The sequence below is a fragment of the Lampris incognitus genome, chromosome 15 (assembly GCF_029633865.1).
Source record: "Lampris incognitus isolate fLamInc1 chromosome 15, fLamInc1.hap2, whole genome shotgun sequence".
In the NCBI taxonomy this organism is placed as follows: Eukaryota; Metazoa; Chordata; class Actinopteri; order Lampriformes; family Lampridae; genus Lampris; species Lampris incognitus.
Window position 1 is genome coordinate 21812565 of NC_079225.1, and position 14985 is coordinate 21827549.

A 14985-nucleotide genomic window follows, 5' to 3' on the forward strand; every position below is an offset into this window, starting at 1 on the left:
CTCTATGGACGTAATTGGGTCTTAAAATAATTAAGGAAATATCAGGCTCTGAATGTGTACTTACATCATACTCAATTATGCCTTCATATGCTTGAAAGTTCTTTATATTCATTCTAGTTATGCAATAAACTTTCAGGGCATTTTAAAATGAGGAATCACACAATAATTTCAGAAAAGTTTCCTTTTAACTTCTTTCAAATACACAAAGACTGGACTAATTAGGTAGAGCCATAAGGCTGCTGAATTTTTGACATGTCCTTGTTAACCGCTGTGGACATTTTCCCAGTTGGTAGGCTAAAATGGATAGTTAGGCTGTCTTTGAAGGTGTGAATATGCTTATGTCTGTCTACACAGAGGCAGCTGTATTGTGCAAGAGATGGCCAGTGCATTTTCCCAACTTGCATGACTGGTTGAAGTTTTAAAGTTTATCTATATCCATTTGCTCATCAACACTGAACTGTCCTATTGATTCAACCCAATTCAAATTTCCAGTAGGACAATGGGCAAAAAGAAAGAGCGTGATTGCACACTGAAGAAAAACAAACTTCTAGAATTCAACACATGTATAACATGTATTCAACAAATGTATATCTGGTTCATGAAGTAGACAGGTAATCTTCATCACTTCCAAATTGTAGATACCGAGTTTGCAGAGGCCATGAGTGAAGTGCTTTGCTTAGAAAATGGATGGATGAGAAACATACTATCATTTTATTAATCACACCTCGGAATAACTATAACCAGCCATTAAACAAAATCAGGAACATCAGCCCAGTGTTAGCATAGCTATGTGGTCTGTGCACATAGACAATAACCAGATCAAGTTAGGGCCCCCAGACAGACAAAACAACCTGTGAATTGTAAATGTCTCTACACTACACAAGCACACACAGTGGGGGGCACAGCATATATGTGTTAAGGTAATGAATAACAACTCCACATATAATAACTAAGGATTAGAAATAAAGAAATGACTACTCTCATGGTGAAAATCTGCAATCACCATTCAGGTCCAAAACCAAAGCTATAGCCAGTGCCCAGCATACCCAACCATCCACCTCCGCTCAAACACAAATAAGATCATTATGAACATATTTTGGAGGTTAAAAAAAGTACTCCTATAGGCTCAAAGAGGTTTATTGGTGATTTTATTTATTTTTGTTTTATTCTATTCTGACAATTTACGGTCGCACCATCTGACCTTTTGACTCGACTCCTTCTTTTTTGTTAAATGTGCGATAACTCCTTCATGGTAAGTACTCGCTCCCCTGCTCATGGACTCAGGTTTGTGTATTCAGTTCCGTTTACTTAGCGAGCTGATGCGGCACTTCCTCGGCAGCGTGAGTCACACGTCCTCAGAACAGTCTCGGGTGGAGGTTTTGGTCCTTCCAGTCGGACCCGGCTAAAAGTTGACGTGACAGTAAAGTTTATGAATGGCGCGCGAGATCTTCGGATTCTACCCGTAACTGGAATAAATGACAAAGACTACACCGTTACTTCGTGAGCCCCAATGACTCCCGTGAGGAAATCGCAGCTTTCCTTCCGACCGTCTCTCTTTGATGGCCACTGCGTCCGTTATTTCTTCATCCATTCCAAAGCGGGTAAATGTTTTCTCAAGTGGTGTGTATTGAACACGCACATCTCACTGAAAACAAAAAGACAAAAAACACTTTTTTAAAGCCGAGTGCGGCCGCTCCACCGTCCAGGGTGTCATGATCACACCTCTGCCGGCCAGACGCGTCAGTGCCAGCCGACGCTGATGGCTGGCCCATTCACACCTCGCCCCGAGCACCACCTTTGATCGCTAAACAGAGAGAGCATCAGCTATAAGACGGGGAGGCATTAATCCTCACCGTCATTCCTCACGCTACAGGTAGCAGAGAGCGGAGGATCATGTCTGCCATCCGTGGAAACCTGCCCGCTGCGGACCAGAGCCACTTCCACATGTACCACGAAGACACGAGTAACGGCATGGCGCTGTCAGGTTCGTGCTTTAAATCGCGTTGCACGCGTAATTACGCGTAAGTGGACTTCAGCTAATGTGGTCTTCTGTAGCTTCTCTAGATGGCAGAACTGAGCTGTCTTTTTTTCCCACCCTTGTTTATTTATTTATTGTTTTGTGCAGATTATGCCACCAAAGACGCAACAAAGAATGTCATCTCTCCAAACTCGGTGCCTCAGGTGGACACCATGGCAATTCTCACCCACAGACGAAAGAGGACCAATTTCACTCAGCAGCAGATTAAAGTTCTAGAGAAGGTGTACTCGGACACCAAATATCCCGATATTTATCTACGAGAGACGCTGGAGTCTCTGACTGGTCTGCCGGAGTCCAGAATTCAGGTACAGAAACATTCACTAACTCAGGCGAAGATCCGAACGACCGGTGGAGTCATTGCCATGGCTTTCTGGGGAGCTCACTTTTTTTACCGGGCGGGGGGGGGGGCGCCTCAAAGAGAGGACTGACTGACTTGTTGCAAAGAAACATTCATAGCTGCAAGCATGTAGGCCCGCTTGTTTTATGTCAGCACATCTGATATATAATAAACAGTTAATGGCCACGTCAAACCTCCACACGGGTATCAAAACCAAACATCACAGTATGATACAAGATACAATACTGCCAACTAAAGCAGGGCACAGTATACTCTGCAGTCATGTACTGTATTCTATAGTTTATCGGCACGGATAGGCCAAATGGCAAAAGACAAATGTATTAGCATTATATCAAAAACAGAGTACACTCGGCTGCCCACAAGGGAGCGAGTCCTCATCAACAACGGCGAAAGTTACCCATCACACACACGAGTCGAATAATTTCTCGCTACAATTAAGACGCTAAATGCGATGGTCACGTGTCAACACACCAGCCAATAACAACACACACATGCATGAGCGTTGTAAATACCAACAAAAAAAGGCCAGGCTGCCTACAAGGAGTACAGTCCCCATCAACACCCATCACATACAATACAGTGCTAACAGTGAATAGTAGTGATTAGGGGATTCCGCTTACCTTAAAACAGACGGGACCACAGAGGCCTCTCTCTGGCTCTGGTTGCTCTTCAGAGTCGATTGGCTTAATTTTTTTTCTTTTGGTAAATCCAAAAATTTGCCGGCTAAGTTTCCTTGTTTTCTTTTTGACACATCTGCGTGCCGACTACAAAACAGGAGTGAATAATGGCGATTCGGCGCGCAGACCGAGAACGTTTGTTTTGTTTTGATCTTTTGAGTTAAAGTGAGTTATTGCGCCACCACGCTTCGATTTGCGATAGTATGCATGTCTGTGTCTATTAAAGCGAATTAGTGATGAATCGCCCTCATGCATGAATCACAAATCAATAACAGCTTAATTTTACGCATGATCCATGATGATGAAGATACAGAAAATAGAAAGGGATGGCAAAAATTGCAGTCAATATTTTAGAGGACCCCCCCCCCCAAAAATCACGTTTTCAGGAGCGCCAAGCTCCCTCTGGCTCCGCTGTAGTTCACACCCTGAGTCATCTACGTAACGTATATTTCATAGCATACTGAATGTTGTGTAGTATTTAGTCTTAAAAACTTAATATATACCATGAAGCTTTGTTCCCCCAGGGAAACTGCTGCTTGGTTCCATTAAATACACGTTAGTTGGACTTTTTGCAACTTGGGTAAGTGCACACTGTCGTGCAGTTGGTTTTGAATGCCCCCCTCATTCATTTGTTTTCAAATCCATCGCAGGTGTGGTTCCAGAACCGACGCGCCAAGTCTCGTCGCCAAGTCGGCTCGTCGGCGTCCATGAAGCTCTGCGGCGCCGCCGCCAACCCCCCCACAGCCCCGCTCCAGCTCCCAAGCAGAATGGCTCTCGACGTGCCCCGGATGACGAGTTACCTCCCGGAGAGCAGCTTCAGACCAACGCTCTGCGGCGGCACGGACGACGCGCCCAACACGACGCAGCCCGGCAGAGCGTGCGGCTTCCAGCGCACCTCCTGCGTTTACGACGCGCCCAAAGAGGGAGGCGGTGTGCGCGTCAAACGGGAGGAGCTGCGCGCCGCGTACGGAAACGGCGTCCATCTGTACACCAAGGAAAACGGCCACTACCTCAACGTCCCACCTCAAATGAATGGCCACGCAGGGCCAAAGGTGCTGGTGGACTACGACAATTACCCACCAAATAAAACCATTGGACCAGAGATGAAAGTTGTCATCCCTCCTATTCCACCCCAGAGTAATTTCAGCAGGTCGTCACCGGAGACGACTACGAGTCAAACCCTGTATCCTCAGCTGGCGGACAACTTCGACCACTTCTCCCCAACTCCTGCCAGTGAAGCGCAGGAATTTTCTGACTCAGATTCTGATTGGAAAACCGATATCATCACTAGTTTGGCAGGTTTCATGGCTTAATTTGATTGGCTGTACGATCGCTACCTAAATATACATGAGTTTGCTGGAAAGGAAAAGCCTTATTTATTGTTTTTGTTAACGTCACTGAATATCTCATCAGAGTGCATTTACTACATTGAAGATCAAACCAAAGAAGTAAAAAAAACTGCTTTGCCATATGTTTAATATAAAAAGACAACATTTATATACAAGTGTCCTCAGGCACCGTCATATATAACTTTACAAAACCGCATGTGAAACTGAGATCTCTAGGAACACTTCTGTTTTGCATCTAGGTTACATCAGTGATGTAGGCTTATTGTGAGGTTGCAGCAACAGCCATGCCCTTTTCTGAAAAGATAAAATCATCTTAGGGAATCAGAAGGCATGGAAAACCCAGAGTTCTTTTATAAAAATACCAAAATCTCTTTTCAGTGCACACAAAATTTAAAAAAGCCATTTCTGAATATGCAGCAGAAATGTCAGCGATACTCCTAATAAATCATAGAGGTATTGTACAAATATCTACAACAGACTATTTTACAAAACATTCTTTAGCCTCCCCTGTGCTTACTATCAGTGGAGTAAAGGAACACAACAATTACAGATAACCTTTGAAAATAGTAAAATTTTGTTTTAAAACCACATACCTACTCGAAAAAATAAATAAATACTGACTATAAAAACTGCAAGAAGTAATGTTTGGCACATGAGACCAGAGAAAAACCAGCTGGAAGTTTGAGATGTGAATTGTTGCAATTGGCTACAGGCTCTTCCAAGGTCTGTGTTAATGTGGGTGCGCAAAACATCTTAATACAATGTGGGGGGGGGGGGACACCAATCGCACCCCCCCCCCCACACACACACACACACACACACTTTTTCCACACAATAAAGCCTCAGAAATCCAGACAGAATTCCGACCCTTTTCCACTCAACGTCCAAAAATCGCACTGTGTAATTATGCCCCATAAAACTGCCCAGATATTTTGTTTTGTTTATGCAACCATAATAGTTCAGAGGAGCGCATGGTCTCAAAGTCGTACATGGCCAGCATCCCTCTGTGTGTATTCATCTATGTGTCTGTGCATGGTGAGGATGCAGGTATTCAGACTGCATTGGTGTTGTTGGCAGCAAAGGCATGCAGGTTCCCCAGTTGACTAAGGCCGCTCTGAATGTGGGCCACGTGGATCTCCACGTTGTTCTGGAAGCAACTGAAATGTACAGGCAAGATAACTGTGAACATGTGCTCAATATCAAGACTGTTAAGAGATTTGGAGAAAAAAAAGCAAAAATATGATGAGTAATTATTCATGCTGATTTGTATAAATAGTGAAAAGAATATTTCATAGTTCAAATAATTCACACTGACAGAACAAGAACATAATGGAACAAGACATTGAATGTATGGCCTCCTCACCTGAGGTTGGAGGGATCTATCGATCTCTTGATTTCGTTAAGTGAGTCTGTAAGAGACTGGAACTCAAATGAATTCAGATCTCCCTCCTCTGCCAGACACTGCAACAAGACCAAGGGGAAAAAATGAGAAAAGGCAAACAGAGCTGTGGTTTGTTGCATGAACATATGTTGCCATGTTTATCTATTTGAGAAAAGCAGGCAAAACTTTATTGAAGATAAGTGCGTGCATCATTTGAGCATTTGCATATTAGTGTACCTTAATTTGTAGCAAGAGTGTGGTGAGGCGTGAGATGAGATTTGTGAGGCTGGGGTTGGTCACACACTGCTGGCCATCCCTTCGGGTGTTTTGGTGATGGACCAATTCTTGCGCCTCCTCCTCACAACGCTGCCGTAGTTCTGTTGGACGGTCAGCTGAAGCCATACCCTGATCAGGAGCAAGCTGGAGGGAGTTATAGATGCAAAGGTATACTCGTGAATATCAAAGATGTTTACAGAAGGTATGCTTAAAAGACCCATTGCAGCTGGGAGCCTACGTTCTGTAATTCACTACAGATAAAGAGCTGTTCACAGTTTTTTAATTCATCAAAGATTGGAGAGGAAACTAACTTTTGTTCAAGGAGTATGTCACATTGTCCTTGATGACTATATATATATATATATGTTGTATCAATGGCATTTTTGTAGTTTCCTAGGGTTACTTTACCTAGGTAGATAGCTTAAATGTCTGCTCCACCAAAGCCAAGCTACATACATTCCTAATCTCCTGCAAGTAGAGTGACTGTACTGTAAAAATAGCCATAACCCATCATGCCTCTTGAAAATGAGATGAAACATTGCATGCAAGATTTGTTTTTTTTTAAGTGAAAATTTGGTCTTGGTCAGTAAAACAACACCACTAACATAAGTGCACACGTCCATAGGAAGAACTCATCAGTTCTGGTGCAAACAATGTTGCAACGAGTGTGACAACTTTAGTCAACTCCCATCCTTTATTCATGTCATTTGAGGTTAGAAATACTGCACATATTTTACTTTACCAAATGTTAGCTAGATCAGAGCATTATGTTTTGCCCTTATATTGGCAAAGCTGCCACTGAAAGGTGGAGACAAAGTTGTTGGAATAATAAATAAATGGCATATTTGTATGTTTAGTACAAAATGAGCAGTTACCTATGGTCAGACTCAAAATGATGCTCAAGTTAAAGTCTGTAGTGTGTTTATGGGGTTTCTGTTTAACCGATAAGCTAACAAAGGCCAAGTTCACACAGTCAGTTTGGGATTGACAACCAAACTGAATGAAGAGTAAATCTCAAATTGTGTTGAAGATATTACAGCAGAACTAAGCAAAATGAGCAGTGTTTGTGGACAGGTAAACGAAGTCAATTCCATTAGCCAATCACACACTAGCCATGATAACCATTAGCTCAGGAGGTAGAGCAGTTCAGCCGATAACTGGAGGGTTGCTGTATAGAGCCTCATCTCTTCCTGGCAAAAAAAAAGTTGAGGTGTCCCTGAGCCAGAGATGGTCACATGTTATTTTTTGCAAGTCCAAGTCAAGTCTCAAGTCTTTGAGCTAGAGTCCAAGTCAAGTCTCTGGTCATAAGTCCAAAAAAATATTTAACAATAATAAATAATAGTAAAATAAATCAAATCAAAACAAAAAAGCCTGCAATAAGATCACGCCGGTTGACCTTCTTCTCTTAATACAGTGGGTATGGGCCACAAAACATGGTTACATTTCAAATGGTTAAATTTGAGAATGGTTACATTTCAAAAAGATCAAGCTCGACAGTTTCGTTGCACTAAGCCTGGCTCGGTGAGGGCGCATTATAAGGCCTCCATGAATAAAACACCGTCTCCACTGGTGGCAGGAACAGCGAGGACTCTCACAGCCACAAGATAGAGCCTTGGGATGACCTTTGCATTCCTTTTCCAGAATTCCAGGCAGTCCACTTCTTCATTAGAGGACACCTGGATGTAGCGAATGAGCTCAGCCTTGACAGATGAGCCACGGTCTACGTTTTTTTTTTTTGGATTTCCCCCCCTTTTTGTCCCCAGTTGTACCCATCCAATTACCCCACTCTTCCGAGCCATCCCAGTCGCTGCTCCACCCCCTCTGCCGATCCGGGGAGGGCTGCAGACTACTATGTCTCCTCCGATACATGTGGAGTCGTCAGCCACTTCTTTTCACCTGATAGTGAGGAGTTTCACCACGGGGACGTAGTGCATGGGAGGATCACACTATTCTCCCCAAGTTCCACCTCCCCCCTCAACAGGCACCGCAACTGACCAGAGAGGAGGCGCTAGTGCAGCTACCAGGACACACACCCACATCCGGTTTTCCTACCCGCAGACACGGCCAATTGTGTCTGTAGGGACGCCCGACCAAGCCGGAGGCAACATGGGGATTCGAACCGGCAATCCCCGTGTTGGTAGGCAATGGAATAGACCACTACGCTACCCAGACGCCCCCGGTCTACATTCTTCTTGTGGCTTTCTTTCTGCGATTGTGATATAATAAACAAATTCATACATATACAAATCACACAAATTTGTTGTGTTGCCGCAACATGTAGTGACTTTGATTTTGCATGTTTTACACAAAACCTCTTTCTGCTCAATATCGCCGAGCTTGAATCCAAAATATCGCCATAGAACAGAGGTTGCGTTTTTTTGTTGTTGTTTGTTTGTTTTTGGGGTTTTTTTTGCCACCAGTTCATCAGCATTTATCTGCTCATTGTCATCGGTATCCATTTTTTCCTTCTTTCTGGTCTGCACACAGCAATACCACACTGGATAGTCATGTCACCGTAGACTGCTCACGCTTCACTGCCTAAACAGACTGATTGGTCATCTCTTAATTATGGGCATAGATATGCAGACTGCACACAAACAGATGTTCTCACACACACACACACACACACACACACACACACACACACACACATTTTATTATTTAATTAAATTGCAGACTTTTGTGGTTACATAATTGTACAGGCTGACATTACAATTGCGATTAGATTAATCATGCAGCACTAAGCTGCAGGTGTGCTCGCCATGGTCACAGTGTTGTTGCTGCAATATACTGTCATCTGTGGCCACGCGCATGTGTAAAGTTACGCATGATAATAAGGGAGGGAATGATCAGCTTGTCAGACATTTCCTTAATGTTAGTGGGCCAAAAACTAAAAAATAAAATAGATTGTTCACGAGTCCCAAATCTCAAGTCCGACCCATGACTCAAGTCTTTTAAGGACGAGTCTCAAGTCGCTGTGTGTGTGTGTGATTTAAGTGCGACTTGAGTCCAAATCACAAACGAGTCCCCATCTCTGCCTTGAGCAAGACACCTAATCCGTAAGTGTGTGTGTGTGTGTGTGTGTGTGTGTGAGTATGTGCATGCGTGGGTAGATGTGAGGTATTGATCATAAAGAACTTTGTGTAAGCTGTTGCAACTGGAAAAGTGCTATACAAATGCAGTCCATTTATGAATAACACGTAACCATAGAGACTTTCAGTACACACCAATGATGGTGACCTCAGCAGCTTCAGGTGTTCTCATTTCGCTTGACCAATTTAATGACCTCTTCTGTACCCTCATTGCCTGTCAGATATGTGTTGCATAGAAATGAAGATAAAAGCAATGTGTCATCCGAACATTTTTAAACACTGCCTATTTCCACACAGTTGCTCTCACCCGTTTTGTGGTCTAAGGGCAACCTGACTGTCGCGCACTACCTGAATCCCTTTTAACAATAACAGAAGCATCCAAAGCCAGTCGGTTTATCACAACCTGACGGATTAACTAATTCTGCTCATTGTTTAATTTATCAAGTGAGATAAGACCATTTCCTAAAGCTGCTGAAGCCACCAATTTTGGTGTGTACTGTAACCACTATGGTTACAGGCATTATTCATGGCTATGATGAGGCTGGGGGAGTTGACTTCATTTACCTGTTTATACATACAGTGCTCATTTCACTCCGCTCTGCTAGAATATACAACACAATGTGAGACTAACTCTCATTAGTAAATTCAGTTTTCAATCCCAAACACTGACTGTCAACGTAGCTATATTTAGAGCTAAAATCCATCTCGATCGATAAATCATTATTTCATCCATCTGGACCAAATATTCAGGTTATGCAATACTTTTTTTCCTTAAATTTATTTCTAGTTTTTCCCCTTATCCCACCCGATTAACCCAATGGCATATGGCCGGAACTCTTGTCGAATAACTCCCCTGGCTCACGTTTCCACAGGAAGGAGATAGTCGTAACACCAGCTTCCTTCAAACTCGTGTCGGCTGCTCCCGCTATTTTACACGCTGAAGCTTCGCATGGATTGCATCACCTTCAGGCTGCGAAGGAGGCATAGGGAGGATGCTTTCAGTTGCTTGGCTGCAGGCGCCCGGGTGGGCCTGAGGGGTCGCTGGAGAACGACGAGTCCCCAAACACTACATCGATCTACACCCACTATCCCTCGGGTAAGGGTGGCCTAATGAATGCCTTACTCCGTGGACGCTCTGGCCGTGACCAGTTACGGCGAGTTTGGGATACGAACCTCCCAGCCACATGACGAGCGGGTTGCAAGAACGGTGGTTTATTCCACTCGGCCACCAGAGCGGCCCAGGTTATGTAATACTAACTGGCATCTTTACGATGGTTCTCTCTGTATACCACTGTTGAAATTCTTTGAATGGGTGGCCCTGTGACAGCCCTGCCCACTCTACTTGTTGCTTGTGTGGATTTCTTTCTTGTGAGGAGACGTTCGGGCAGAGTCGTGGAGGTTTGTCAAGGGAGGCACACCTGCGCTAGCTTGGCTATCCATCCATCCATTATCCAAGCCGCTTATTCCAATCGGGGTCACGGGGATGCTAGAGCCTATCCCAGCAGTCATTGGGTGGCAGGCAGGGAGACACCCTGGACAGGCCACCAGTGGCATCACAGGGCCTAGCTTAGGGTCTAGCTTGGGGACTTAAAAACTGACTTGGCACTGGCAGTGCCCTCTCCTTCCAGCATGGGCATTCTTTTGTCTGATTAATTGTTGTTTTGATTGTTCTTAGGATCCTATTCTTACAAGTGTGGGAAGTCTTTCCTGCTAAGCTGATGGCACACAAGCAACAATGGCTCCTAAACCTTGTTTGCAGCAAGAGAAAAATCAGTAGTAGTAGGTCTATTTCTCACTGCTTCTTAAATGGTGCTGGGAGACATGTTAAGTATGATTAAAGATAACCATGGAATTTTACAGTGGCTTGCAAAAGTATTCATGAAAGATCAACACAAAGTGGCACACAATTGTGAAGTACAAAGAAAATTATACATGATTTAAAAAAAAAATTTACAAATAAAAAACTGAAAAGCGCGGTGTGCGAAAGTATTCAGCCCCCCTGAGTCAATACTTTGTGGAACCGCCTTTTGCTGTAATTACAGGTGCAAGTCTTTTGGGGTATGTCTCTACCAGCTTTGCACATCTAGAGACTGAAATTTTTGCCCATTCTTCTTTGCAAAACAGCTCAAGCTCAGTCAGATTAGATGGAGAGCGTTTGTGAACGGCAGTTTTCAGATCTTGCCACAGATTCTCAATTGGATTTAGGTCTGGACTTTGACTGGGCCATTCTAACACATGAATATGTTTTGTTTTAAACCATTCCATTGTAGCCCTGACTTTATGTTTAGGGTCGTTGTCCTGCTGGAAGGTGAACCTCTGCCCCAGTCTCAAGTCTTTTGCAGACTCCAACAGGTTTTCTTCCAAGATTGCCCTGTATTTGGCTCCATCCATCTTCCCATCAACTCTGACCATCTTCCCTGTCCCCGCTGAAGAGAAGCACCAGCAGAGCATGATGCTGCCACCACCATGTTTGACAGTGGGGATGGTGTGTTCAGAGTGATGTGCAGTGTTAGTTTTCCGCCACACATAGCGTTTTGCATTTAGGCCAAAAAGTTCAATTTTGGTCTCATCTGACCAGAGCACCTTCTTCCACATGTTTGCTGTGTCCCCCACATGGCTTCTGGCAAACTGCAAACGGGACTTCTTATGGTTTTCTTTTAACAATGGCTTTCTTCTTGCCACTCTTCCATAAAGGCCAGATTTGTGCAGTGCACGACCAATAGTTTTCCTGTGGACAGATTCCCCCAGCTGAGCTGTGGATCTCTGCAGTTCGTTCAGAGTCACCACGGGCCTCTTGGCTGCATCTCTGATCAGTGCTCTCCTTGTTCGGCCTGTAAGTTTAGGTGGACGGCCGTGTCTTGGTAGGTTTGCAGTTGTGCCATACTCTTTCCATTTCCGGATGATGGATTGAACAGTGCTCCGTGAGATGTTCAAAGCTTGGGAAATCTTTTTATAGCCGAACCCTGCTTTAAACTTCTCTACAACTTTATCCCTGACCTGTCTGGTGTGTTCCTTGGACTTCATGATGCTGTTTGCTCCCCAATATTCTCTTAACAAACCTCTGAGGCCGTCACAGAACAGCTGTATTTGTACTGAGATTAGATTACACACAGGTTGACTCTATTTAGTCATTAGGTCAACATTCGATCATTCAGCAATCATCAGGCAACTTCTGAAGGCAATTGGTTGCACTCAGAGAAAAGGGGGGTGAATACTTTCGCACACCGCACTTTTCACTTTTTTATTTGTAAATTTTTTTTTAAATCATGTGTAATTTTCTTTGTACTTCACAGTTGTGTGCCACTTTGTGTTGGTCTTTCACATAAAATTCCAATAAAATATATTTATGTTTGTGGTCATAACGTGACAAAATGTGGAAAAGTTCAAGGGGTATGAATACTTTTGCAAGCCACTGCATATTAATAGATCTCACAATGTGTGGTTGCATATGCAAAACTACCATATTAAGAATCCAGCTGAAGTTCACCACATTGGACTGTTTGTCAGTGTAAAGTGTATCAAAACAAAACTAGTTTTTAAATAAATATTTCAGATCTCATTTCTTCAGAAATGTTAGTGAAAAGATTCTTGTTATAACTAAACAAAATTCTGTGTCAAGATGTGACAATACAAATTCCATCCCTAAAACGATACCATTGTAAGACAATAAATGACAATACTGAATTAATGCCCAGCCCTTCTCCTGCATCAAACTATATGGAAACACTGTTCTACTGCAGCATTTCTCAAAGTGTATGGCGTGCCCCCCCCGGGGGGGACAGAGGCATGACGGGGGGGGCACGCATGACCGGGGAGGAATGTAGTGCAGAACTACTGTTTCGACGTCGGAATCTTTTTCACGGCGGAACAATCAGCAAAACGTGCTTTCATGAGACAGAGAGTCTGTAGGGTCACAGAATGGAGAGATATTTGACAGGGACAAAAAGAAAGACAGGCGATGCTTCCGAGACAAACAAGACAAAGTGCTTAGTTGACGGTAATCAACCAAAAACCAAGTTAAGAAAATATGATGAAGCCTATCTTGCTCTTGGGTTCACAGTGAATGTGGTGGGAGATGAGGAGAGACCAGTGTGTATTTTATGTCTCAAAACTCTGACAGCTGATAGTATGAGACCAAACAAATTAAGAAGACACTTAAGAGACATCACACCCTGGTCACGTCAACAAGCCACTCAAGTTCTTTCAGAGAAAACTTGATGCATACCATCAGCAGGACCATTACTTTGTAAAACAAAGCACTAGTGGCATCATACAAAGTTGCATACAAAATTGCCCAGTGCAAGAAACCACACACAATAGCAGAGGAGTTTATACTTCCCACGGCTTTAGATATGGTGTCAATTATGATGAGACAACTGCCACAAAATTGAAGGCTGTCCCTTTGTCCAATGATACAGTTGCAAGTCGTACATGCGACATTTCAAATGACCTTGAAGAACTCATTGAAAAACTGAAAGACAAACGTTTCGCCTTACAAGTGGACGAGGCTGACAGCAATAAAGACGGCTTGTTTATTGCTTATGTTTGCTTTGTCACGTCAGAGTCACTGTGTGTGGATTTGCTGTTTTGCAAGTACATACCAAGTAGAGCGACAGCTGATGAGCTCTTTAGGATTCTTGACTGTTACCTGACAGAACATGGGCCGAAATGGGAGAACTGTGCAGGTGTTTGCACGGATGGTGCACAGACCATGGCAGGGAAAACGAAGGGATTGCAGGCACTAATCAAGAGGGTCTCGCCAAATGCACAATGGACGCACTGTCATACACAGAAAAGCGCTAGCATACAGATTAGCCCTGACCTAAATGCGGTTTTGACCTATGTTGTCAGTGTGGTCAATTTCATCAAAACAAGACCCCTGAGAGTGCAGCTACTCTCTGCACTTTGTGAGGAGATGGGAGCTGAACATTCAGCTGTGTTGTTTCAAAGCGAGTCGTGAGTCTTTGAGCTCAGAGAGGAAATTCGGGTGTTTCTGGAGGAGCGTAGCATGAAGTTGCAAGCAAGTTTAGTGATGAGCAAATTCTGATGAAACTGGCCTATCTCAGCGATATATTTGGAAACCTGAATGAATTAAATCTTCAGCTTCAAGGCAGAGACAAGCACCTTCCTCACCTGGTAGACAAGATCAGTGCATTCACTCGAAAGCCTTAGATGAGGGGCAGGCGACTTGATAAAGGAAATACTGATTTCTTTGATAACCTGAGTGAATTTGTTGAAACCAGCGATTCTGGAGCCACCACAGTGATTTCATGTCTTAAGGAGCACATCTTTGCCCTGAGAGGATTCTTTCAAAAATGCTTCCCAAAAAACAGTACTCAGTATGACTGGGTGACAGATCCATTCAATGCAGCAGCACCTGCTGATTTCAGCTCTGCTGAAGAGGACCAGTTCATCGAGATGACATCTGACTCCACCCTGCTCAGACACTGAGTAAATTTGGGGTTGGTGTGGAGAGGGAGTATCCACTCATAGGACAGAGGGCTGTGGGCATTCTGCTTCCCTTTGCCACATCGGATCCCTGTGAGACGGGCTTTTCTGCTGTTGCCTCACTTAAAACAAAGTACAGAGCTCAACATTGAGCATGACTTGAGAGTGGCAGTATCAAGCCTGCAACCTCGTTTTGAAAAGATATGCAGTGCAAAACAGGCTCATTGCAGCCACTAATGCAGTGATAAGACTTGAGCTCTCACAAATTGACTTGCTCATCGTTTTTCCCAAATATCTGCATTTGTTCTTTTTTGCACAGATCGAGCTTTATTGTTATTGTTTTAGCAAAGTGATTTTTAAAATTTA

At 43.7% G+C, this 14985-nt stretch overlaps 2 protein-coding genes across 3 annotated transcripts in view; one reads left to right on the forward strand and one right to left on the reverse strand.

Moving 5' to 3' along the window:
- Nucleotides 1–1924: 1924 nt before the first annotated feature.
- Nucleotides 1925–4403, forward strand: mixl1 (Mix paired-like homeobox). Its single transcript, XM_056295101.1, has 3 exons — nucleotides 1925–1984; nucleotides 2126–2343; nucleotides 3724–4403. Exons 1-3 carry the CDS (start codon nucleotides 1945–1947, stop codon nucleotides 4384–4386), a joined length of 921 nt encoding a protein of 306 aa, XP_056151076.1. The 5' UTR covers nucleotides 1925–1944; the 3' UTR covers nucleotides 4387–4403.
- A 137-nt stretch (nucleotides 4404–4540) lies between these two features.
- Nucleotides 4541–14985, reverse strand: part of lin9 (lin-9 DREAM MuvB core complex component) — a 39854-nt gene continuing 29409 nt past the window's right edge. For both annotated transcript variants that reach the window (XM_056294708.1, XM_056294707.1), the window contains 3 exons: nucleotides 6041–6223; nucleotides 5786–5883; nucleotides 4541–5579 (listed from right to left, as the gene is read on the reverse strand). In XM_056294708.1, coding sequence (XP_056150683.1) covers nucleotides 5474–5579; nucleotides 5786–5883; nucleotides 6041–6223 — 387 coding nt within the window. In that variant the 3' untranslated portion in view covers nucleotides 4541–5473. The remainder of the gene's footprint in view (nucleotides 5580–5785; nucleotides 5884–6040; nucleotides 6224–14985) is intronic.

Coding starts and splice junctions, on each gene's coding strand:
- mixl1 (XM_056295101.1), top strand. CDS start 1,945: ATGTACCACGAAGACACGAGTAACGGCATGGCGCTGTCAG. Junction 1,985..2,125: donor TAACGGCATGGCGCTGTCAG/GTTCGTGCTTTA, acceptor TGTTTTGTGCAG/ATTATGCCACCAAAGACGCA. Junction 2,344..3,723: donor TGCCGGAGTCCAGAATTCAG/GTACAGAAACAT, acceptor AATCCATCGCAG/GTGTGGTTCCAGAACCGACG.